This window comes from Lactuca saligna, chromosome 2, assembly GCF_052625555.1.
Source record: "Lactuca saligna cultivar CGN05327 chromosome 2, ASM5262555v1, whole genome shotgun sequence".
Classification (NCBI taxonomy): Eukaryota; Viridiplantae; Streptophyta; class Magnoliopsida; order Asterales; family Asteraceae; genus Lactuca; species Lactuca saligna.
This window is the reverse complement of record NC_136418.1, coordinates 153,718,139-153,744,565: the sequence shown is the minus strand read 5'-3', so window position 1 is coordinate 153,744,565 and position 26,427 is coordinate 153,718,139. Positions and strand designations below refer to the sequence as shown.

The 26,427-nt window shown below is 36.0% G+C and overlaps 2 protein-coding genes across 2 annotated transcripts; one reads left to right on the top strand and one right to left on the bottom strand.

Annotated features, from left to right (window-relative positions):
- The first annotated feature begins 5,903 nt into the window (after positions 1 to 5,903).
- On the top strand, positions 5,904 to 7,955 carry LOC145032196 (Protein kinase superfamily protein). The gene is made up of 2 exons (XM_078980925.1): positions 5,904 to 6,854; positions 6,965 to 7,955. Exons 1-2 carry the CDS (start codon positions 6,166 to 6,168, stop codon positions 7,857 to 7,859), a joined length of 1,584 nt encoding a protein of 527 aa, XP_078837051.1. The 5' UTR covers positions 5,904 to 6,165; the 3' UTR covers positions 7,860 to 7,955.
- Positions 7,956 to 23,617: 15,662 nt separating this feature from the next.
- On the bottom strand, positions 23,618 to 25,702 carry LOC145032195 (mitochondrial outer membrane protein porin of 34 kDa). Its single transcript, XM_078980924.1, has 6 exons — positions 25,546 to 25,702; positions 25,277 to 25,344; positions 24,630 to 24,740; positions 24,445 to 24,531; positions 24,123 to 24,331; positions 23,618 to 24,044 (listed from the first exon to the last, which is right to left on the bottom strand). Exons 1-6 carry the CDS (start codon positions 25,592 to 25,594, stop codon positions 23,738 to 23,740), a joined length of 831 nt encoding a protein of 276 aa, XP_078837050.1. The 5' UTR covers positions 25,595 to 25,702; the 3' UTR covers positions 23,618 to 23,737.
- Positions 25,703 to 26,427: the final 725 nt, after the last annotated feature.

The following is a 26,427-nucleotide window of genomic DNA, read 5'->3' as shown; positions in this document are numbered from 1 at the left end:
TAGAAGATTCAGCAGTACTCGGCTTAAGTTTTGGACTGGTTATGGAATATGGAGGTCTTCATATTATGAGAATTTACAGCTTTAAGGGATACAACATGTTACAATCATATATGCTTGGAAATAACTTTGTTTTCGTACTGTATAATGAAAGGGAGTTTTGACTCAAATAAATAACCATCAAACTTTCAATTTTAACTTGATTTAGTCAACTAAACATTTATCACGCTAAACTAGATCCTAAGTCTGAACTTTTGTTCATTTTGGCCCTTCTGGCGTCATGCATCAGCATAGCCGGTTCCCATGCCCATGTGACCTAAGTGGGGATAAAACGACTTGATTTAACCACTAAACTTTTTCAATATTTAATTAGACGGCGTGTAGCCTAGCGATACCAGGTATAATGGAAATATGTCCCACTTCTAAGTAATTAAGGGTTCAAGTCTTCTTGTGGGTAAAATGTGCTTACAACTAAGTTGTTCTAAAAAAATAAAAAAATTAGACCTTGAACTCTGATTTTTTTTAATAAAATTAAACTCGAGTTTTTAACTTTTTATATATTTCTATATTTTTAGTCAGAACTAAACTTGTGTTCTCCGTTTCTTTTTCATTTTTTTTAATATTTTTTTGTATTTTTATTTATTTATTTATGTTGACATTAAGCTTGTATTGAAAATAATAAATTAAATAATTATTTATATGTAAATATGTTTGTTATAATTTACAACAAATAATTTATACCGGTTGTCAAAATCAATTGCTACCGTCTAATATGTAATTCAATTTCAAATAACAAAATATTAATGAATATGGTGAGTACATATACTATTTTTTTTTTTCATGTTTTGGTTATAATTTGTATTATATTTTGGTCTTTTATTGAAGTTTTTATAAAGTTTTTTTTTTCCAAAAAAAAAAAAAACCATATCTTCAGCAAAAAAAATGTGAAAATGGGAGAATACTTGAATTCAGATAAAATAAAATAAATAAAAAACAATTGAAACCATAAATAACCAAAATTACAAAAATAAAAAACAAAAAATAAAATTCAAAGACATACTCTAATAGATTCATATATTTTACACTTTTTGAAAAATATCAAAAAAAAATTATCAAATTTATGAAAAATAAAAAAATATGAAAAAAATAAAAAGATATATATGAAAAATTAAAAAATAAGAGCGATTCAACAACAGTCAATTTTATGCTAAGTTTTAGAGCGGATTGAACCAGCCGATTTTTTCAAAACCCGGGTTGAAACGACATGATAAAACTGGTAAAAAACGTTTTGAACATGTTTATTTGATTTAAATATTTGGATTTTACTTAGCTCGTTAAAAAAAACAGTCTATTTTAAAAGAAAATGAATATCTCGATTGATCAGGTTATCCAGAGTGTACACAACTCCAAAGCTGAGACACATCGCTGCTAGATGTAGACTGACGGTCAAACCAAAAACCGATCATTAGATCGGTTCAAGTAAAAAACTGGTTTTCAAAACATTAGATTTTGTTTATTGATATTTCCAAGTATGCTTTATTGAGAATAACTATCGATGTCAGATTATCTTCACTTTGATCTTCTCATCAACTAAAAAGTAAAAATAAAAGTTTTATATTTTTGTGAAATTTGTACCTCATGAAATCGGATGTTACAATTTTACCAAAGATAATAGACAATGTCTAATGCCTTGTTCCGAATCGTTTTCTAAATAGGGGCTGTGGACCGAAGATGTGTTATCATCAGGCTTAGGGCCTTTGGGGAAGAGAGATTTAAACCCATTTGGGTGTGGGTAATGTAATTTAGATGATCCGGGAGTTCGGTTTGTGTTTTGGAGCCAATGGGTAATTGGGTATATCAATAAAGTGATAGTTCGGGCTTTTATAGAAATTGGATTTTTAGTTCAGGAAATGTTAAGGAATGTATGAGTGTATAGAAGTGTAGAGCTTCTCGTTACCTTTCAGTGGATATAAGAATCGTCGGAAACAGACTTATAATGAAGAAGTTATGGCCTTCGGAAGATGGTAAGGTTTAAGGCTAACCCTAGTAAACGGGATGTACATAGGGTGTACACAAGGCGTACTAGGGAGAAAGATCGTGACACCAATTTCATGGGAGTATGCAAGGGTAATGAGCGTACTAGGGATCGTATTGCTCTAGTACGCAAGGCGTACTAGAGCAATACGCTCAGCGTAATGGGAGTACGTATGGCGTACTCCAGTTTCATGTAAACCCTAATTTAGGGTCTTCGACCCTATTTAAGCTCCTTATCTCATCACCAAACCCTAATATCGCCATCCTTTTGAACCCTAGATTCGAACCCTAAGTGCATTTAGTGATTTTTAAGCTTGGAAGGTGAATTGTGGTGAAAGAATAAGAGGAAGAACACTTGGAGGAGTGGCTTTTTGAGCTTGTAGAGCCAAGAGTATCTTCTCATTTGCTAGCTTTCTAAGCTAAAAAGCTTATACCTTGATGATCATTTAGGTTGGATCTACTTTATGGTATTTCCTTGAAATTTTTTAGTCCCTTGAAGTAAAGATGAGCTTTTGATCTACTCCAGCAGTAGCGAATGCTAGATCTAAGCTCCAATAAGGTCCCTTATTCATAAAAATGCAAAATTCATGGAAGATTTTGGTTCATGCAAGTACTAAGACCCTTATTAAGCTCGTTTTTAAGTGTCGAGTCCCATTAAGGCATGTAGGAGGGTAAAGTTGGCAACTTTATTGGTTAAGACCTTGCCTAGGGATCAGATCTATGTTTTGGACATCTTGGCTTAACCCATTAAGAGCTTAATATTGGTTTTTGGACTTTTGACGAGTACGTTGGGCATACATTGGAGTATGCTCAGTGTAATGTTGGATTTGTGCATCATCTGTTTGTACATCGTGCTTCAAGGTTGAGTACGTAGGGCATAAGTCTCGAGTACGCAGGGCGTACTCTCCAGTTCAACTATTTTTGGCCTTTTTGAGTTTGGGCCTTGTTGGGCCATTAGGCTTTTGATTTTGGGCCATGGTTAGGTCGTGAGCTTTCTTGGTATTGATCCCATTAGATTTTTAGGCCCAATTAGGAAGTTGGGCCATATTTGGCTTTGGGTTGCCATTTTGGTTTTTTTGTGCAATTGGGTTGGGCCTTGGTTTGGGGCCAAGTAAGAAAAGGGTAAAATGGTCTTTTACCCTTTAGGAAGTTGGTATATGGAGTGGGCCTCAGATTTTGGGTTTCAGGATAATTATTGATTAAGTTTTGTATTTAATGTTAGTCGACGGAGGTTATCCGGTTCAGTGACCCGAGCAGTCATTTAATTATCAACGGATTGAGGTGAGTCTCATCGCTGTACTCGTGGGTCGAACACACCAATTCCGGCCCACTAGGATATGTTATGCTAGTTTTCTTTTTGACTTTTGCATGATATGTTGGGCTAGGCCCATTAGTATGTTGGGCTAGGCCTATTAGTATGGTGGACTATGCCCATTAGTATGTTGGGTTATGCTCATTTATATGTTGAGTTAGTCCCATGGATCAGGAAGGGCTAGACCCATTGTATGTTATGTAGGTGCTAACTGTCTTTGTGACTTTTGTATTTGTATGATCGGGTTAGGCCCATTGGTTTGGCAGGGCTAGGCCCTTATGGTAGGTTGGCCCTAATGTGAGGGCTAAGCCTAATGGTATGTATGGTATGTGGTATTTTGGGGAGCTCACTAAACTTTGTGCTTTCGGTTTTCATGGTTATGGTTTCAGGTACTTCCGGTTCGAAATGGAAGGATCCGACTTGACGCAGTGTATCCACCCATGTTTTCGCATTATGATGATGTTGGAATTGTACTCTAATAAATATTTTCTTATAAAGTACTTTTGAATATTTGGAAAAAGGATATTGAATGTTGACTTGAAGATAATTAATGTTTGGTTGAATTAAAAAATAAATTTTTTGACGTTACAATATGTAATTAGAAAATTACTTGTCTCCAAGGGTATCCGTGTCACAAAAAATTGACAATTTATAAAAATCAAATATAATATAAAAACATAATTTTAATGTTAATTACTTGATACATGTCTAATTTTACTCCAAATCCGAAACCAATGCAAGGTATTCGTCCTATACTAGTTGCCTAGAGTATCTACCATAAAGTTCATGCTTTAACATATATAATACACTCAGATTGTGTCTTCATAGGATAACTCCTTAAGTGAAGATATGTTGTAAGTCAACAACTTTCACTGAATCTAATAACAAGACAAATAAAAACGCGTAGTTTCGAATTGTATGAATGATAAATAGGTCGAAAAATACTTCCTAGAAAACAAACCCGTGACAAGGCATAAAACTTCTTTATCAAAATAGAGTTCGTAGTCATTTGTCGAAAATAACAACTCATGAACATCAAACTGATGATGAATCACTATCTTTTTGCATAATAAACAATGACATGATAATTGGTGACATTCTACACCGATCAACACATTGACCCACCGATCAAAACAAAACGCCCTAAAAAACATCACATGTGCTGGGATAGGCTGCAACCTTGTCATTATTTCCCGACCCGATTCAGGTTTGCATGTTGTAGTGACAACCACATCATATATAGTGTCATGATGCAAAAATATTAAAATTAGCATACTGTCCCGTACTAGAAATTTATGTGTCACGAACTAGTTCTACAGATTACAAACTAGTTTTTCGTATTTCGACGTGTTTCGAAAACAGTTCTCTAGGGTTTTCCTTGTAGTAATTATTCGTAATACAAATATAAGTCACACATAAAACCTAAATATCACTAACATCTACTTCAAACAAATCAATGTATTAAAATATAAATCACAATACATACAAGTTCCTATAATAATATGAAAACGAAATAATAAGATTGAAATAATAAAACATATACAGAAAAATTCGAATTTTTCACTATCAGACAACATTTATTTTGAAAATTGTTTGTTTGAAATGTATCGGTGTAGTCCAAAAAGTCCAAAAGGCAAGCTCGGAATGCGTATCTACAATGATTCTACGACATGGTATATATATATATATATATATATATATATATATATATATATATATATATATATATATATATATATATATATATATATAGTTATGTCGGGTTAACCACATGTGTGGCCCGTAAAAAAAAGGTCCGGAATGGCGTGTTCCGGACTATGACTATGAAGTTGGTTTGCAAAAAAATGATTATTTTGTAGAAAACCATAAAAATATAGTTAGTTTACTCAATAATATATGAAGTATATAATATTATTATTAAAAAAATAGGGTGATTGCCTTATTTTACATGAATATAACTTTCCAAGCGTCTCGTGGTGAGCGTGAAACGGTTTGGGCAGTTCGTAAGTGAAGGTGAAGGTGTTTGGTCCGCTGAACGCACCTTGTCTTCCTCGTAATTCACACCATTTACCACTTTATTGCTACTTTCCTTTGTCTTTTAACACTTTCCTTAATTCTTTATTACATATTTATTCTCAATCTTTTCTTACATCATCCTAAAAACAACAATATTTCATCATAAGTTATTTTCAGAATAAATTTATTTGTTAATCCATTCACAACTTTTCTCAAATTTATTCACAATCAATATATTTGGTAACGAGGTTTTAATAACTTTTAATTTTTATTCATTTTTAACTTTTTAAAAATATCAAATTAAAAAAAATCTTCTACGAACTTAAATCTTTTATTTCAAATAAAAAAATCTTAATTCAAAAAATACTTCAAATTGTTTTTGAAATATTTTTTAACTCTTTAGTTTTTATATAAAATTTAACTATTACCGTTAGTTTTCTTTTTATTTCAGACGAAGTGTTTTTTTTTTTTTTTTTTTGTCATATTGTTTTGTTTGGTGAGGATTGAGGAATGGGAGAGTATTTAAGAATCTATTCGACTCAAAACCCAACTCAATTCAATATTCATTATTCATCATCGGGTATCTGAAACTGAAAGCTCCATTCAAATTTTGAACGCATCGCTTTGATTCCCCATGCTAACTCCTTATTTCGCGCCTCCCTCTCTCTCCCATTTCCCCGTTTGACCACCTCGGCGTCGCCAAACCCTCCTTTGACCACCACCCACCACTACTAGTACTGCCTCCATCATTTCTTCTTTCAGCCATTTCATCAAACAGTTGGTGCCCTACCTTTCTAGACTCTGCTATGAGCAAAGACGCTAAAAACAGCCCTAATAATGGTTCAGCTAAGTCACCCGATCTGAGTTTCCAAGATCTTAGCATTAATTCCAGTCCTAGGACAGATTTGAGCATTAGCACCGTTAGCGGCTCCAATAATTGCTCCACCTGTAAAGCTAGTGATATCGGCGTCGAGGAGAAAGACGTCATTCATCTAAACGAAGAATGTGAGGGAAGTGAGAAGACTAGTCTGAGTTCTTCCAGCTTTTCTTATAGCGTAGTAGATCCGAATGAAGCTCGAGTTAAGACGTTTTGCCCTTCCAAGCCGCATAAAGCGAATGATATCCGGTGGGATGCTATTCAGTCTGTGAAGGCGAAAGACGGAGGCGAATTGAGTTTATCTCATTTTAGGCTTTTGAAGAAGCTCGGATTTGGGGATATTGGAAGTGTGTATCTGGCGGAGTTAAGAGGCATGGGTTGTTTGTTTGCTGTGAAGGTTATGGATAAAGGAATGCTCGTTGGTCGGAAGAAATTGATTCGAGCTCAAACTGAAAGGGAGATCTTAGGCTTACTGGATCATCCTTTTCTTCCTACTCTCTATTCTCATTTCGAAACGGAAAAACTCTCGTGCCTGCTAATGGAGTTTTGCAGCGGCGGCGATCTTCATATTCTCCGCCAACGTCAGCCCGGGAAACATTTCTCAGAACAAGCAGCCAGGTTTGGTTCTTATCCTTCTTCCCTGACCCTATCTATCTCAAAACATGTTTATGAATCAATTCCTTCACAATGTGCATCGAGTCATTGTTAATTAGCTTTACAAATTCCAGATTCTATGCTTCCGAAGTGCTACTTTCTTTAGAGTATCTTCACATGATGGGTGTAGTCTACAGAGATCTAAAACCCGAAAATGTCCTTGTTAGAGAAGATGGACACATCATGTTATCAGATTTCGATCTCTCATTAAGGTGTTGTGTTAGCCCTAGATTAGTCAAATCCACAAACGAACCCTCTTGCACTGCAACCTCATACTGTATCAATCAATCATGTATCGACCCCTCTTGTACACTCCCTGGGCCCACCTGCTTCCAGCCTACTTCTTGCTTCAAACCTCGTCTCTTCAATTCCTCAAAAACATCAAAACCCAAATCAGATAAACATAAACCTAACAACATATCCCTAGATTCACGTCCTGTTCTTGTTGTAGAACCTACATCTGCAAGATCCATGTCGTTTGTTGGGACCCATGAGTATTTAGCACCCGAAATCATTAGAGGTGATGGCCATGGTAGTGCTGTTGATTGGTGGACTTTTGGTATATTCCTATACGAATTGCTTCATGGGAAAACACCATTTAAAGGAAATGGAAATCGTGAGACATTGTTTAATGTTGTTGGGCAATCCTTAAAGTTTCCAGAAGGATCAAACATTAGTTTTGCTGCAAAAGATTTGATCCGAGGTCTTCTTGTTAAAGATCCACAAAAGAGATTAGGGTATAAACGAGGTGCAACCGAAATAAAACAACACCCGTTTTTCGAATCCATAAATTGGGCACTTATTCGTGGGATTTCACCTCCAGAGATTCCAAAACCGGTTGACCTTTCGTTCTTGAGTCAGAGTCAGAGTCAAAGTCAAACGGTCAAGTCAACGGCTCATCAAAATGACAAGAAAGCCTCTGATTCGGATCGATCATCGGGTCCTTATTTAGACTTTGAATTCTTTTAGTTGTAGTTTTAGTGATATAAAAGTGTTGCTAATTTAATTATCTCATCTCATCTGTGCTCACTTTCTCAATGAAAATTTTGCTTCTTTTTGTTGTTACTTGTTATTTGCACTTTATGTTTGTCCTTTTAGCTGGAAAAAAGAGAAAAGCAAATGAGGTCCACCTGAAATTGTCAACAAGCAAAACATAGCCATTTGCTTTTTTTTTTTTTTTTTTTCTTGTCTTTAAAATTCTACTTTTGTTATGCTTTTATGAGGTAGAATCTTGATGGACCATTTTTCTTTTTTTATGAGGAGATGTAGAAAGTGGGTTTGGATTTGACATATCATGTTAATTTTTTCATAGCAATGTCTATTCATGGTGAATATTAATGTGTTGGATTGAAGGTTTTTTAAGCTTTATTTTTGTGCATATATTGTATATGCTTTTTTCATTGGGGTTGGGGATTTTTGGAATATAATGTCTTTGAGGGTACTAATGATCTGTGCATATATTAGCCAATTCGTTCTCTTTTTCTTTTTCTTTTTGGAGTTGAGAGTTGAGATGTCTCCCTCAATCGTTTTTGTCCGAAAACTAAAAGATGAGTACAATAGTTTCTCTGTTTTGTTGTTTATTTGGGTAAACCCTGCTCAGTTTATATTTTTGTTAATTAGTTATTACAAGATACTGATTTTGGTTTACAATATAATTAAGGAAGGATTACAATATTCATGTCGTTCTTGCTCATTATCTATTTATGTACGTACTAATTTAGTAAGAGTTTGTTACATTGTGCTTCCTAGCCATAAATAACACCCATAAAATGCACTAGTTTTGTTTTGTTTGCTCATATCATTTTAATTCATTTCATATCAAATAAAGCTGATAATAACCACCACTTTGACAAATCGAAAAATGCCACTACAAATCCCTTGTTACTAGGGGTGTTCATTGATGGTTACCCGAAACGAAAACATAATTTGAAAGTTAACTAAGACTATCGGTTCGTTCATTTCTTGAACCTTAATTTAAACCAAAATATCAGATTAACTGGTATTTGGTTAATCGATTTTTTAGTTCGGTTATCTGGTTAACCAATTAAGACCTCGTTTGATAGATATTTTTTTAGGTCTAAACAGATAAATCTAATTGAATGGATCAGAAAAACTATTTGATATGCATAAAAATAGATCTTTTTCGGTAAGATACATCTTTATTAGAAAGCTTTAAAATCTTATCTTTCTGAATGAATATGTTGGAAAGACAATTGTATTCCAAACTCCGCTTCTTTCATTTTAGGATTATTAATTTATTTTAAATATATTTTTTTAATTTTTTATTGGATTATTATATATATTAGTAAATATTATTTTTAATATATAATATTTATGTATTAATTAATATGATTTTATCGGATTATTAATTTCTTTTAAATAATTTTTTTTGTTCCTTTTAATGGATTTAGTCTTTTTATTTGATTAATATGTATTAATAGATATTATTTATAAATATATAATATTTATATATTAATAAATATTACTTTATTGGATTGTTAATTTCTTTTAGTTAAAATTTTTAATTCATTTTAATTGGATGAATGCTTTTTTATAGATAACACTACCGTCATCCTAATATATTTTTAAAAAATTCATCAATCCCACCACTATCGAAATAAACAGGGTTAATAATCATATATTGAGTTATAAATGTAACACCCAAATTTTCAAAACAATTTTTACATTTTCCAAAACATACTTTCATTCATAAATATTATAAAAATATCATTGTATCATATAACTGATGGGTTTTAGCCATAAGAACTTTCCTATGTGCGCATGCAAAACCCTATTGCTCGGATCTAGGCTTTCTAATAAACATGCTTTGAATCCAAGACTTCTAATAGCTAATTAGGTTAAATAACAATGATGAAACAGATCTAGAATCATACCTTTGAGTTCCTTGTTGATCTTGTTGTCTTGGAGCTTCTAGAGTCACAAATGTCACTCCTCTAATGGCTTACAAACACCAATAGCAAGCAAGATGATTTAGGAGAGAGGAGAGGGGAGGAATTCGGCCAGAGGTTCCTTGCTTTTGGTTGTGTGTCGAATTCCCTCACCCCTAGAGTCTATTTATACTTGTAGACTCCTTAAGGATTACAGCTTTAACCCTAATTGGATAACTTAGACTTTAAGTTGATCCATATCCTTTCCTTGATAACCCTATGGACGATTTTGGCTTATCCAAGCCCTAGAAATCGTCCATCCTATCTAGGATAAGGATTTATAGTCTAAAGTGTAACTATCAAACAATTGACAGTTTATACCCTCTTATTTAATTAATCTCTTTAAGTCACCAAATTAATACCAATTAATTTATGACTTATATTAATCAAATAACCATATATTATTCCTTATAATATTTACTCTCTTTTAACAAATCATCCTTCAAGTTGCTATGGTGAAGGCAACCCAAAAGGACCATGCACAACCGAATATAGTTACAGCCTTAGACACTATTCCAACAGTCTCCCACTTGGATAAGTCTAGTAACTATACAAGTACAATTCAGTTTGCAATCGTAGCTCTCAAAGACGCTGTCAACTCTGATCTAATCAATCTTGTCCTTTAGATAAGGGATCGTACAGTCCTCTGTTAGATATCATGCTGACAATCCTATGGAATGGTTAGTCATGCATTTAAATTTCTCGATCTCCGATTTATTCGACATAGAACTTAATCAAACACATCAATTCAGTTCTGACCGGGCCCGGCACATAAGTCAAATCAAATCATCGAGTGGCCAAGATATCTTTTCTACCCTCTTAGGATAAAATTTACAGATAAACTTCGACTTATATGCATTTACTTATTCATTAACCAACAATACACAACAATGCGTTTTATAACATCAAGTTACTGATGCGTTTTCGTATTATCAATGCACAATCAATTAACAAATAATAAACCATATATCTAGGTTTTAAGACTATATGATATTATCGTCTTGCAATCACCTTTTATATCATATTCCATAAGGTGATTCCAGCAAGCGCGGGTTTATTCCAATGCTCAAAACCAGTTCATAAGCACTCATGAACGTTGCAGCAACCCTTGCTATGTCTAACACCATTTAGACATTCTACACACCAATTCATGACAATCTTCATTGATACCTACTCCCAACATATGAATGATTGTGGACCATTTGAATAATTCGATTATTCCTAATAAACTCAATTATTCTGGAAGTCAAAACATGCAAAGTGAAACAATAGTTAAACAACTAACATGTGACAGTAACTTTACTCATAAATAAAACTCCTTTATTTAATCATCAAATGTTAATTACATTTATCTATTATACGTTTCGAATACTATCTAATCTATACTAATATCATCCTTCAGCCCAATACTCCTAGCATGCTGCAAGTGCTTAACCCTACTCAGTCCCTTCGTAAGCGGATCTGCTGGGTTATCTTCTGATGATATCCTCTTCACTACGAGTTGTCCTTCTTCTACACGATGTCTAATGAAGTGATATTTTCTGTCGATATGTCGAGATCTACCATGATCCCTCGGTTCCTTGGTCAAGGCAACCGCACCTTTGTTATCACAGAAAATCTCCATAGGCTCCTTTATGGCCGGTACAACTCCAAGATCACCAATGAAGTTCTTTAGCCATATTGCCTCCTTCGACGCTTCGCTCGCTGCGATGTACTCTGATTCGCACGTTGAATCAGCTACGGTTTCTTGCTTGGAACTCTTCCAAGTCACTGCTCCTCCATTTAGGGTAAAGACCCAGCCCGACTGCGAACGGTAGTTGTCCCTGTCGGTCTGAAAGCTGGCGTCACTATACCCTCGCACCTTCAAGTCATCACTCCCTCCAAGGACTAAGAACCATTCTTTCGTCCTCCGAAGGTACTTAAGGATGTTCTTCACCACAATCCAATGTGCTTTGCCAGGGTTCCCTTGATATCTGCTAACCATGCTCAAAGCGAAGGCTACATCAGGGCGAGTACAAGTCATAGCGTACATGATTGAGTCAACTGCGGAAGCGTATGGTACTCGGCTCATTTCTGCTATCTCAGCTTCGGTACTCGGACTTTGAGTCTTACTCAACTTGGCATTTCCTTGTATCGGTAATTCTCCCTTCTTTGAGTTTTCCATACTAAAACGTTTTAGTACCTTCTCCAAGTAAGTATTCTGACTAAGTCCAATTAGTCTCTTACTTCTTTCTCTTACTATCCTTATTCCCAAAATGTAAGAAGCCTCTCTGAGGTCCTTCATAGCGAAGCACTTCCCGAGCCAGGACTTAACCTCCTGCAGAGTCGGGATGTCGTTTCCTATGAGTAATATGTCATCGACATATAGAACGAGGAAGCTTACTATACTCCCACTGGCTTTGACATATACACAAGATTCGTCTTCGCTTCGTACAAATCCAAACTCTTTGACTTTCTCATCGAAGCAAAGATTCCATCTGCGAGATGCTTGCTTAAGTCCATAAATGGACTTCTCAAGCTTACACACTCTATTCGGATGCTTCGGATCCACAAACCCCTCTGGCTGAGCCATGTAAACATCCTCAGCCAACTTTCCGTTAAGGAAAGCGGTCTTGACATCCATTTGCCAAATCTCATAATCATGAAATGCGGCAATTGCTAGCATCACTCTAATAGATTTAATCTTCGCAACTGGTGAGAAGGTCTCATCATAGGCAACTCCGGGAGTTTGAGTAAAGCCCTTCGCGCCCAATCGCGCTTTATATGTGTGTACGTTCCCATCCACGTCGGTCTTCTTCTTGAAGATCCACTTACACCCTACGATCTTACGTTCGGGCACATAATCAACCAAATTCCAAACTTGGTTATCGTACATGGATTGGATCTCGCTATCCATCGCCTCTTTCCATTTTGCAGACTCCGGGCCTGCCATGGCTTCCTTATAGCTATTAGGTTCATCAAGATTTACTAGTGTACCATCACTAATATACGTGTCCCCTTCGGTAGTAATATGAAAACCATAAAACTGGGGATGAACTCTAACTCTATCGGAACGTCTAAGAGGTAAGGATTCGTCAATCGGTTCAACCGGAGTTTCATCCTCGGGTTGAATGCCAGCGGTAGAGGTTCCTTCATCTATCGACTCTTGAATCTCTTCAAGTTCGATTTGCCTCCCACTGTCTCCTTGGCTTATGAGTTCTCGCTCTCGGAAAACTCCTCTCCTCGCAACAAAAACAACATTGTCTTTCGGTCTATAGAAGAGATATCCAAAGGAAGTTTGCGGGTAGCCGATGAAAATACATCGCTCACTTCGAGGTTCAAGCTTGTCGTGAGTATCTCGTCTTACCAAAGCCTCGCAACCCCAAACCTTGATATGTGCCAACGAGGGAGCTTTCCCTGTCCACATCTCGTGAGGTGTTTTGGCAACCTTCTTAGTTGGGACTCGGTTAAGGATATGGGCGGCAGTCTCTAAGGCATACCCCCAAAAGAAGATAGGTAGTGAAGCACGAGTCATCATAGAGCGAACCATATCCAATAAGGTTTGATTACGCCTTTCTGCCACACCATTCAACTGCGGTGTCCTAGGAGGCGTCAATTGCGAAACTATTCCACACTCCTTGAGATAATCGTGGAATTCAAGACTTAGGTACTCTCCTCCTCGATCGGATCGAAGCATCTTGATTTTCCTGCCCAATTGATTCTCCACTTCATTCTTGAACTCTTTGAACTTTTCAAAAGTTTCTGACTTTTGCTTGATTAAGTAGATATACCCATATCTACTATAGTCATCGGTAAAAGTCACATAGAAGCGGTTCCCATCCTTCGTGGTTGATCTAAAGGGTCCACATACATCGGTATGTATTAGGTCCAATAGCCCCTCACCCCTTTCACAAGTACTCGTGAAGGGTGACTTAGTCATCTTTCCAAGTAAACAAGACTCGCATGTGTCATCTTCCCTAAGGTCGAATGACTCCAACACTCCATCCTTTTGGAGTTGGGCTATGCGTTTCTTGTTGACATGTCCAAGACGACAATGCCACAAGGATGCTTTATCCATACTAGTGGAAGAATCAATATTCAAAACATCATTTCCTAAGTTATCAACAATCATAACAGTTTCATATATTCCATTACATGGTATAGCTTCAAAGTAAAAGACACCATTTAGATAAGCCAAAATAGAACCATTCTCATTATTAAAAGAAAATCTAAATCCTTGTCTATATAAACCATGAAATGAAATGATGTTTCTAGCCATTTCTGGCGAATAGCAACAATTGTTCAAATCTAAAACTAAACTATTACTAAGCACTAAAGAATACACTCCAATCTTGGTCACAGGCGACGATCTTCTGTTCCCCATGATTAGATTGATCATTCCTTGCTCCACATCCCTACTTCTTTTTAGTCCCTGCACATTAGAACAAATGTGATAACCGCAACCGGTATCAAGAACCCAAGAAATAGCATGATTAGAATCGTTAGATTTGATTGTGTATATACCTGCGAAAGATGGCTTGATCTTTCCTTCCTTGATGGCTTGCAGGTAATCCGAGCAGCTTCTCTTCCAATGTCCTATCTTGTGGCAGTGGTGGCACTCTGCCTCCTTTGGGTTGGAATAGGGCTTAGAGGGATCAACGTTGGTCCCACTAGAAGAGGAACCATCTCGGGCTTTCACCTTTCGATAGTTATTTGAAGAAGCTTTCCTCTTCTTTCCCTTCCCTTGACCAATAGCCAAGACAGGAGCAGCGGATGGATTGGGAGTTGGTGCAACAGACTTGTCCTTGAAGTTGCTCTCAGCAACCCTCAAGAGACCTTGGAGTTTGCTTAGGGTGACCTCCTCTTTGTTCATGTGGTAGGTCATCCTAAATTGGTTGTACATCGGAGGCAAAGAGTGAAGCACCATGTCGATCGCCAAGTCTTCGCCGAAGTCAACATTTAACTTGCGAAGGCGGTCGACATACCTTTGCATCTTTTGCAGGTGCACGGTAAGAGATTCTCCATGACCCATCTTAGCGGAAATCATGTTAGTGAAAATCTCGTAATGCTCTTGTCTCGCGTTTTGGTGATACCTCTCCAACAAGTCTTGATGCATCTCGTATGGATACATGTCCTCGTAGGACTTTTGGAATTCGGAGTTCATGGTGGCGATCATGATGCAATGTACTTTCGTTGCATCTCGCTCATGAGTTTCAAAGGCGGTGATTTCGGCGGGAGTAACAACTTCGGGGTTGATTTTCTCGAGCTTCTCATCGAGGACATACTCTTTATCCTCATAGCGAGCAATGGTGCGAATGTATCTTATCCATTCGCCAAAGTTCGTTCCATCGAAGGTGACCTTTTGGCAAATGCTCATCAACGTGAAAGAACTAGCAGCAGCGTTGTTTGCGTTTGACATCTATAGAAAGGACAAAGATAGATTAGAACAAGAATCCCTAATTATCACCCAATAAGAAAAATTAGGGCTAGGATCCAACAATAACATTTACATACTAGAAAAGGGATGCCGTAATCTAATATGCAAATAAATTGAAGGTAAGTGAATGACAATTCACTAATTCTCCATTACAAAACTTAAACTATTAGTCCTAAGTGTTTTTGAGAATTCCTAGGTTCGGATGAGATTCATTGAACTATTCAATGGCATGTTTAAATCTCGATATGCCCCTCTTGTTTGTGACTGGGATGCCGAGGATCACAAAGCGGGTGTGAATTACCATGCAAATTCACATGGTGCCTTCATTGTAACGATCACCTGTTCGATGTGCCGGTAAACCACACACGCTCCATCGAAATATGATAAACAATGAATCACCCTTTGCCACCTTCGCTTAGAACCAATTAGTGTGCCGGTAAACCACACACGCTCCACTAACTTCTTAGCAAGGTGCAAAGTGTAATTTCATGGGATTGCATCAATTCACTTTTCCTAAAGTAACTAAGATTGGGAAATTTTTTTTAAAACGTGTAGTTACTTTGTGTTTCTTATTATACTTTTAATGAGAGGATGAGGTTGCCCTATCCTACCCGTTCGGCTAACGACCCTCCACCAATCAAGCAAGCGGTGGGTGTGAGTGTACACCCATTAAGCGCCATTTTATAGGCCGCAACCTTATACCCACCTTATAGATCGGCTTCGTGAATGAGGCCTACTAGCGGTAAGACTAGCATTTAGTTATACATATATATATTATTCTAGTAATATCATATAAGTATAGGGTTGTATTTTAAAACTTTTTAAAATCTAGGGTTTGAAATTTAAGTTGTCTAAATTAAAACTTTTAATCACAAATATAAATTTCAAAACTTTAGGGTAGGTTTTAAACATTTAAAACATGGAGGATCAAATAACAAATAATTCCAATTAACAATTAATATCCTAATTATCTTTATTTGATTTATCTAAGATTTCTTTCAAGATAATTATCAAAATAATTAATTAATCTCTTTAAGTCACCAAATTAATACCAATTAATTTATGACTTATATTAATCAAATAACCATATATTATTCCTTATAATATTTACTCTCTTTTAACAAATCATCCTTCAAGTTGCTATGGTGAAGGCAACCCAAAAGGACCATGCACAACCGAATATAGTTACAGCCTTAGATACTATTCCAACAATAACATCCATAGAACACAACCCAATATCATAATACATAAACACTCCTCATGTGTGTACTGATCATGCCGGCGTCTTCCCACGATCCTCACTGGTACCTGAAACACATAACACAACACTGTAAGCATAAATGCTTAGTGAGTTCCCCAAAATACGACATATAACACATACTAGCCACTCGAGGCTATAACTCTATGGACCCTCTGGTCCTAACTCTATGAACCTTCCGGTTCTAACTCTAAAACATACATAGCATAAATCACATACAAATAATGCAGTGTATCACATCATATAAATAACATACAAAATACTTTGTCACATAACTCTAATTACTGCTCTAAGTAAAGTATAGTGAGAAGACTCACCTCGGGTATCTCGGATAATCTCGCACTTGAACACACTGATCTAGTCCCCGCCTAAACACAAAACAACACTCTCAAATAAATAATGGCTCTCAAAGGCTAGATTAAATCCACTCTACAAATCCACAGAAGGGTAAAAGACCATTTTACCCCTCCCTGACCCTAAAAGTCCAAGGGTTGACCAAAACCCTAAAAGTCAACGGAAGTCAACAGAAGACAATACGCGGCGCGTACATTCTCTGTACGCGGGGCGTACGTCGGCGAGTCACAAACGGGGTCTCATCCCCTTACATTGCGCGTACTGAGAGTTACGCCCAATGTAAGTCTCAGTTTCAGCCTTTCCTTGGTTTTTGGTCTTAAACGGTTAAGACACTCATTCAACTTCCAGATCTGACTCTTTCTAGACCTCTTATCCCATAAAGTCGGAATCTTTAAGCCTTTGCATGGCTGTAAAGGTCCCTACACCTTCTAACACTTTTCCTTCCTCCTCAAAAGGTCTAGATCTCATACATGGCTCAATATCCACATCCAAGATTGCGTTTTTATGAACATACAACTCTTATAGTCCTGAAATATGATAAATGTAGGCCAATGGAGACCATATGCTCATAAAGTCTCCATCCTGGGTCTAAAAAACCCAGAAATTGGTCCAAGAAGCACACTACACAAATGACAAGTCAAGATTTGAGCTTTTTACCTCAGGAAGAAGCTCCAACCTCTGAAAAGCTCGGATTTACTCTTGCCTACAACTCCTAGCCTCCAAAATGGCCTCTTCTTCTCTTTCACCACCTAGAAATGACACTTTAAAGCTTAGAACACCAACACACTAGCTAGAAACGAAGGAGGACTCTCTATTAGGGTTTCACTCTCTGAAATGGAGCTGAGGTCAAGGCCATAACATTCCTTTTATAGTGCACAATCCCCAAATTAGGGTTTACACCTGGGCTCGCTACGCCCAGCGTACCCAGGCGAGTCTGCGTCCAAAATTAAGCGCGCGAGTACATGCAGCGTACCCTTCAGTACGCCCAGCGTACTTACAAGCCTAACAATTCATTTAAGGGCTTACTTTGACAACTTGGAAAAGGAGAAGTTTTAAGAGACACACCTGAATTCAGGATGTTACAATTCTCCCCCACTAGAACCAGACTTCGCCCTCGAAGTCTCATGTTGCAAACAACTCCGGATGCTGCTTCCGCATCTCTGACTCTTGGTCCCAAGTCAGCTTGGACCCTCTCCGATGTTGCCACTGGACCTGAACCAGAGGCACCTCCTTATTCCTCAGAATCTTGACCTTCCGATCCAGAATCGCGATCGACCTCTCAACATAATTCAGGTTCGCATATACCTGAATATCCTCCAACGGTGCCACTGCTGACTCGTCGGCAATACACTTCCTTAGTTGAGACACGTGGAAGGTATCATGAATTTGGCTCAACACTACAGGTAGCTTTAAACGATATGCTACCTTGCCTACCATCGCGGACACTCTGAATGGACCGATGTATCGGGGCCCCAGCTTGTCCATCTTCCTGAACCGGATCACTCCTTTCCAAGGAGACACCTTCAAGAGCACAAAATCTCCAACCTGAAACTCGATCTCGGATCGTCGCCTATCCGCGTAACTCTTCTGGCGACTCTGAGCTGTCAACAATCTCTGTCTAACCTTCTGTATCTGCTTTGTCATCTGAAGTATTAACTTAGTGCTACCCAACACTCGTTGGTCGACCTCTCCCCAGCAGATGGGAGTCCGACACCTCCGCCCATACAATAACTCAAAGGGAGGCATACCGATACTCGAATGGTGGCTGTTGTTATAAGAAAACTCAGCCAAAGGCAGATACGTGTCCCAACTCCCTCCGAAGTCCAACACACATGCCCGAAGCATGTCCTCGAGCGTCTGAATCATCCGATCACTCTGTCCGTCCATCTATGGGTGGTAAGCAGTACTGAAATGCAGTCTAGTGCCCAACTCCTCATGGAACTTCTTCCAGAACCTGGAAGTGAAACGCACATCTCGATCTGACACAATCGAGATTGGTACACCATGCCGCGATAACACCTCCCTCACATACACCTCTGCCAGCCTCTTTGCGGAAGAGCTCTCACAAATAGCAAGAAAATGAGCGCTCTTCGTCAGCCGCTTGACACTTACGTTTCTAGGCACAGAAAATGTAAGCCAATATGTCAGAGGATTCTGTGAAAGTATGATGAAAAACAAGAGCTTATATTGTAACCCTCTTCTGAAGAGTAAGAGCTGTTTATATATTAAACAAGATTAAGGTTTCATCAGGGTTGGACCGTTATTAGTTGCTTTGGAAGCAAGTAATGTTAATCCGGACCCTAGCCAGGGGCTCTGCCGCTTGGACCCCGCTAGGGGCGCTGCCCCCGAACCCCCGACTAGTCGTCGAACCAGCTTTTAATTCGATCTTATACATACGTGCACTCCGCACAACCATGTACATATATTAGAATACAAATTATGAAGTCCCTTAGCTCACATATTAGTTCCAGTTACTTAAAATGACATGGTGACACTAAAATCACCAACAGATATAAGGCTTCCGCACACATATATTGTCTTCATTTTGCTTAGAGAAATTTCAGTATTTTGCAATATGAAATAATATACACAACACGAATATATAATTAAACCCAAACAAAATAATAGATTTCAAAACTTTGTGGCTAGTTAGAAATTTCGAAGATGTTATTGGTCAGAAAAAACATGTTTAAACTCACAATAGAGTTCAAAGTTGCATATTTTTCTGATTTTTTTTTTGAGCACATTCTATGTTAGGGCATCCATAATATATTGAACTCTGTAGAGTTCAATAGAATGCCACATCATCATTCACTATTTCATACAGCTCTATTCATTTTTATTCTACGATGCATTAAACTCTACAAGTTCAATGGAATATATCAAAAGAATTTTTATTTAAAGATTTAAATACTTTCCTTTTTCCCATTGATGAGTTCAATGGTCATTGAACTCCAAATCCATTGAATGCCAAGGTGATATTTCACAATAGTGAAGTTGTATCCATTGAATAACAAGTAGACATGACACCTCATTTAACTTTTCCATTAAACTCCCCATTGTGGATGCTCTTAAAAAAACATATTTAAAACTCATAATTGAGTTACTAGTTTACAAGATTATTGTCATTTATGATTGAAGATAAGTATTAGACTTATTTATGTGAATATCCCAAATACAACATTTATTTTTTATTCTTTTAATAATAAATTAGCCTCAAAAGGTAATCATTTTGTATGATGAATAATCATAGATTTTTGCTCGCTATAAAGTTTGACTGAACTTCCAACCGATGGGCCCTCAACCTCCTATGCACAGAATGTGATTTGTTAGGCATCAACATATGTAAACTTCAAGATAATTAACGATACAATTGATGTCCATCTTTTTTGTTAATGTCAAAATGAATTATATTTTCATGTTTGTAAAGAAACTTGAATTTATAGTTTTTGGAGAACTAAAAGTTGGTGCAATCGACCAAAAAGCTTTTCATTATGTCGATATTTGTTGATGACCATTCATTGGTGTTCAATAACTTCATCCTTAAACATGGCATTAGTAACCAAACCCTCTAATTTGAAGGCCTGCGTTTCAAATCGTTTAGTTGGATTACGTGTTAAGATTGTGAACGATAATATATAGTATTTGAGTTGAAATTAATCACTGTTTAACAAATTAACAAAACTGAATAAGTTTTTTACTTTTTCATTTGATTTTACTAATAAAAAAAGATCGTGCAATCTACTATTTCCATTATAGAAAAAGTAAAGAAACAAGGGAGGCTGCAAAAAGTAAAGAAAAGGCACAAAGAAAAAAGTAAATACCATTTTTGGACATCGACCGGTCTAACGACCAAGACAGAAAAGATAAAATAATAATAATAATAATAATAATAATAATAATAATAATAATAATAATAATAATAATAATCGTATAACTTAATTTCTTCTTACATCCGTTATGTTTCAAATATCTTACGCCAAACCAAGTTTAAATTGACCATCTTAATTTATTAAATCGCTTAAATTCTAAAAAATAATCCATAGTTGGTCTTTATATAAATCAAGATAATTAACGTATATAAATGGAAATCGATATATGATACCCGTATAACTATAGGAACACTTAACAGTTAGACGGTGTTTATTTTTTTATAAAAGTTTTTCTTGATCTGTTATGTCTGTTATTGGTGTGTCGTGTAGATGGCGCATAGACATTTTGTTAGAAATTGGGTAGGGCTTATAGGGACACTTACAAACATATGCACAAAAAAACGAAAGCCAAATTGCTAGAAGATTAAGAGTTCGTATGAAGAATACGAGAGCTAAAAGGTGATTATTCTCCACAAAAGGAGAGTCGTTTATATAGAAAACGATAAGTAGGGTTTTGTTTTAGGGTTGACCGTCATGAGTTGCTTTGGAAACAAATAAAGGGAATCTGGAATTAATGAGGAAATCAGTGGTTTTCAAAACTGATGAACTTAGTCAGTGTTTCCATAATCACCTTCAAAAATTTGATTTTTCCACTATGCACCCACTTGTAAAAAATTTAAAAAACATGACCTGACTTGCTCCAATAACCCTCATAATTTTGAATAATCGAATTCATACTTGTATCCACCGAATCAACAAGTATTCGACCCATTAACTAGACCATTTTTCAATATTACAATTTCACAATTTTGATGTGTGCCACAAACTAATATTTATCAAAAAATATAAAATATTTACTTAAACAATATATACATTATTTAATACTCAATATCCAATAAAATAAGAATTACATTTTACTTGGGCATAAAGTTGCAGACTTTAGTGATATATATATATATATATATATATATATATATATATATATATATATATATATATATATATATATATATATATATATATATATATATATATATATATATATATATATATATATATATATATATATAGATGGTAAACAAGTAAACAAATCATAAAATAAAATCCAAACACATAAAAATTTTAAGGTTTGGAGCGAATAGCTATATTTTTTTTTTTTTTTGTGCCGGAAAGAATCAAAATCCAAACAAAATGATTTGGTTCGATTTGATTTGGTTAGTGAGACCTACAACCCACATACACCTAAAGGCTAAAGCCACTACTTTGAAAGGTCCGTTGGGCCAACGCCAATGATTGACATGGCCTGATTTGCACGGCTTATACGGCTAAACAACCCCATTCGATTTTTGTCATATCCTTTAACGACTTCGCATAAAACTAAAACATTGGACCATTGGAGACTTAGATATCAGTACTCAGTCACAAAAAGAAAAGGGAAAAGGAGAGTAACAAACTATCGATATTGTTTATATTTTGTCATTTTTTTTGTACTATATTTACCATATAATTACCATTGAACTTGCTTTTGATGCTCACAAAAACCATTGCAACTTACTGTTGAAGGTTTACGGTAACTTTATCTGCTCCGGCGGCTCTTTGGACATCTTCTCCGGCAAGCCTCCGACAAACATGAATTTTCCGTCTATTTCAAACCCACAAAAACTATTGAAACCTTGAAATGAGTTCGATTTTTCAGATCTACAATTTTTTCCTCTTCGAATTCATGTTCATCAGACTATCTATTTTGTTATGGAAAATAGAAAGGGGAAGATGAAGGTTCATCCATACAAGAAATCGCTCAGAAATCATTTCGTGAAATCGTTCAGAAATCATTCAACTTCGAGTTCAAGTTCATCAGAAAAATTTGTAGATCCGGAAAATAGAAAGTGGAAGAAGGTTCATCCATGGAATAAATCATTTATCTTTTCATCAAAAATCGTTCAACTTCGAGTTCAAGTTCATCTCATTCGGCTTTGATTTCCATTGTAGTTTCAATTTTTTTTTTTTTTTTAAGTTTTGATTTCAGGTTGCACTCCATGAATACAAACCAAAGGTTTCTTGAATCGATCCATGGAAATTTCAAGTTCAAGTTCTAGGGTTTTATTCCCAAGAACAAGAACAAAGTAAGAACACATACATTTCCAGATTTTCAATCTGGAACCTCACTTATTTCTTGTATATTTGCAGATTCAGATTTTTTCAAGGGAACCCCACTGATTTCTAGTATGTTTGCAGATTCATACATTCATAAGGTTCATATTTTTAAGGATTCAGATTTTTGCAAGTGTTTCAATTTTCTTGTATTATATTTTTTTCAGATTCACATTCATAGATGCTCAGATGTGAAAAACAAGTTTAAGTAATTCATAGTGTCCATCACTTCACCAGAAAAATCATCACATTCAGCAAAAAATTCATAATTTTGCCGGCAAAATTCATATATTGGCCAGAAAATTATTTAAGCTGACTGGCTAAACCTATAACAGCCGGTCATAATAACATCAAAAACAAATTTGAAGGTAATTAGAGTACCCAAAAAAAAAAAACCAAATGTGACCAAAACCAATAGTTGGTTACCCTCGAAAATAGCATGCTTCCGTTTTAAAGGCAACTATTCTTCAAAATTACTTGGTTTCTTCAACAACTTTTTATCTAAAGATGCATACACATCATACCCACCAAATAAAAATTTGAAAAAAAAAAACCAAACATTACTACACAGGAATGAAAAACCATAATCACCTTTAAAACCACCAAAGCAATGAATAAATATATGAAATCTAAACACAACCAAGATGAACACTTTCTTCGCCAGAAAACAGAAGACTCAATACTTGACAATCAATTACCATCCATGTTTAACATGGGTAAACAGAAAATTTTGGTAAACTAAACATCAAACATTCATGGAATTTAATTATTTTAATACCCACCAAAACAAAACAAAAACCCTTCCAACTCATAGAGAAGACTTAACTTGTTACCATTCATTCATTCATTCAGGGCTTAAGAGCCAACGCAAGACCAAACTTTGCAGTCTTGTCAACAGCTTTCGTGTCAACTTCACCTGAAATGGTAAATAGAGACTTTGGACGCCACTCATGCTGAATCAACGCACTTGCTTTCCCAAAGTTGTTCACCCGAGCTTTGACCGTGGTCAATGGGTCCAAAGCATGCTGGCTACCAATTGTGATCGTGTTTTCATTGCTAGAAAAGCTGTGGTTGACTTCCGCACCTACAGCTGTGTTGGTCAACGGCTTAACAATGTGGTAGTATGATGCAGTCAGCGTGTCCCCCTTGTCATTCCTGTTACAATAATTAATCAATTAATTAATTGATCACCAAAACAATATTCTTTTAATAAAAACAATATAAAGAACTCACAGGGTCAAAGCAGCAATGAGATCTGCATTAGAGAAGCTAATTCCAGCATTGTATTTGGTGAAATTTCCAGTTTTGGTGTCGAATGAAACATCGGTTCCAATTGAGCTAACATTGGTCCCCACCACACCAGAAAAGTTGACTATTGGGTTTGCGGTCAACCCAACACTTGTGCAGATTCCAGCATAGTCATGTAGGTATTGAAGTTCAAGCTATATAGTATATAAATGAATTACAATTACAACTAATAGTTAATCACAAAACATTTTTAAATTTATTAAATTACTTTTACAGATATAGAATTATAGATTAGATTATTGCTTACCTTGCCAGACCTTTGATCAGGAACTTTGAAGCTGAGTATTGTTTTAAGCCCAGGTGCAGCTTCATCGACAGTGATGGTTGTCGAGAGCTGGTAATGTTGCAGATAATTTAATTATATATATTGAAAAAGAAAGAAAATGTTAAATAAACAAAAAGGATATATATATAAAGGAGTGAGATGTATACATTGGAGTTGGTGTCCACTTTGACATCAGCAGTGATGTTGTTCCTCTTTAATTGTGTATTCACATCAGCGAGGAATATTTCACCTTTTTTCGTTCCAGATGATGTGATTGCCTACATGGTGTGGAAAATGAGAATATAAGTCATGATGTAAATGACGTTAAATGGCATACAAACTATAGCAGCTATCGATGTACAATTTCATTTGTTATCTCAAGTAGTACACTAATCATAACATTCTCAAAGAGTCAATGTTAGATCACCAATTCACAATCATCATTAACAGAAACATTCATATCTGAAGAAAGTCAAACAGGGAGAAGATGGAAGAGACAACAAGATAACTAAAAATTACAAAAAATTTGTATACATGTAATGGACTGCAATCTAGAACTATTGATCCTGAAAATGTGAGATAAACACAACCAATCTCTACTTCTCAAATATGAGAAATAATATAATTAATCATCTCTTACAGAAACATGGACGGTGGATGGATGGCTTCAGATTAAGAATTTAGCACTTGAAAGAGACATAAGCATCAATTACATTCACACAGAGTAGCCTACTGACGTGCCTTTTAACAATGTCGATACAAAATACGATTCAACGGATCTACAAATACAATAACAAATGAAAAAATAACTCACAACTCCAGTAGGCGAATAGGTCGTGATGGTGAACTTCTGGTCCCCCTGGTAATCCCTGTATAAAAGATCTGCATCACACAGCATAACAGATTCAAAATTAACATATTTTGATCCAAAATTCCGACAACAAAACACAAATAAGGAAAAAGGCACCGATACACAAACATTTATCGAATACGGATTACTATATACGTATATTTCTATACACGATTACGCACATATATATCGAACTATACAATCTCAGAAATAAATGACGAGACAAAACGAACCTCTGGCTTTTTTGCCGATTTCGGTGTAGAGTCCTGGACCTTTACCCATGATTTCTGGCTTAAAATGGAGAACCCAAACAAGAAACAGAGTATCAAGCACCGAGAGAGGGAGAGAGAGACGTATAGGGGGCTTGAAGAACACCGGAAAAACAACGCTAAGCTATATAAATTGGGGAAAGACAAAGGTTACGCTTTTTAGACCCAAAACAGCTAAACCTAGTTTAGTGTACAAACTTAAATGCACGAGGTATAAGTAACAACTTTGGTTTTGATAATTTTGGGTTTGGAATAAAGGAAAAGTCGTGGGTTTTCTCTTGAAAGGTGTGATTCTTACGTGCTCTTCGGTCAATTGTAGACCGTTCGATTTGAGAGAGCGGTGCTTAGGTAATTTTTTGGCCGTAGATCGGAAGTGGCCTAGGGAATAGATTTATATTTTATATCGATGGCGATGAGGACATTTTAGGAAGTTCCTTAAGTTACACGTGGATTTATATTTTAATTGGGCGAGGCATCGCCTTTATTTTTTTTCTTTGGGCCAAAAGGCAAAAAGCAAGAGAAAGCCTCATGAATTGATGATACTAATTTATTTCCTTTACAATTTAAACAACTAAGGAAAGGTCCTGTCATCGAAGTATTTCAAGAGCTATATTAAAAAATATATAAAATATACTTAATTATTTTACCAATATACACAATATATATGCTTGATAAAATAACTCAAAAAGTAGTAAAAATAAAATTGGACAAACAACCTTTTATGTCACCGACATGGGGCCCAATTTGGGGTGTGGCCAAAGAGTAGTAGAAAGGAGAGGCTTATGTGAGGATAGACAGTGTAAGGCATGGAAGTATTTTCTTTTACATATTTCGGATAGAGATGCA

Bases quoted from the DNA above. Each gene is read 5' to 3' on its own strand.
- LOC145032196 (XM_078980925.1), top strand. From the start codon at position 6,166: ATGAGCAAAGACGCTAAAAACAGCCCTAATAATGGTTCAGCTAAGTCA. The intron at 6,855-6,964 runs GTTTGGTTCTTA...TACAAATTCCAG, and splicing joins TTCTCAGAACAAGCAGCCAG to ATTCTATGCTTCCGAAGTGC.
- LOC145032195 (XM_078980924.1), bottom strand. From the start codon at position 25,594: ATGGGTAAAGGTCCAGGACTCTACACCGAAATCGGCAAAAAAGCCAGA. The intron at 24,332-24,444 runs GTAAGCAATAAT...TATACTATATAG, and splicing joins CTGATCAAAGGTCTGGCAAG to CTTGAACTTCAATACCTACA. The intron at 24,045-24,122 runs GTGAGTTCTTTA...TTATTGTAACAG, and splicing joins CTCATTGCTGCTTTGACCCT to GAATGACAAGGGGGACACGC.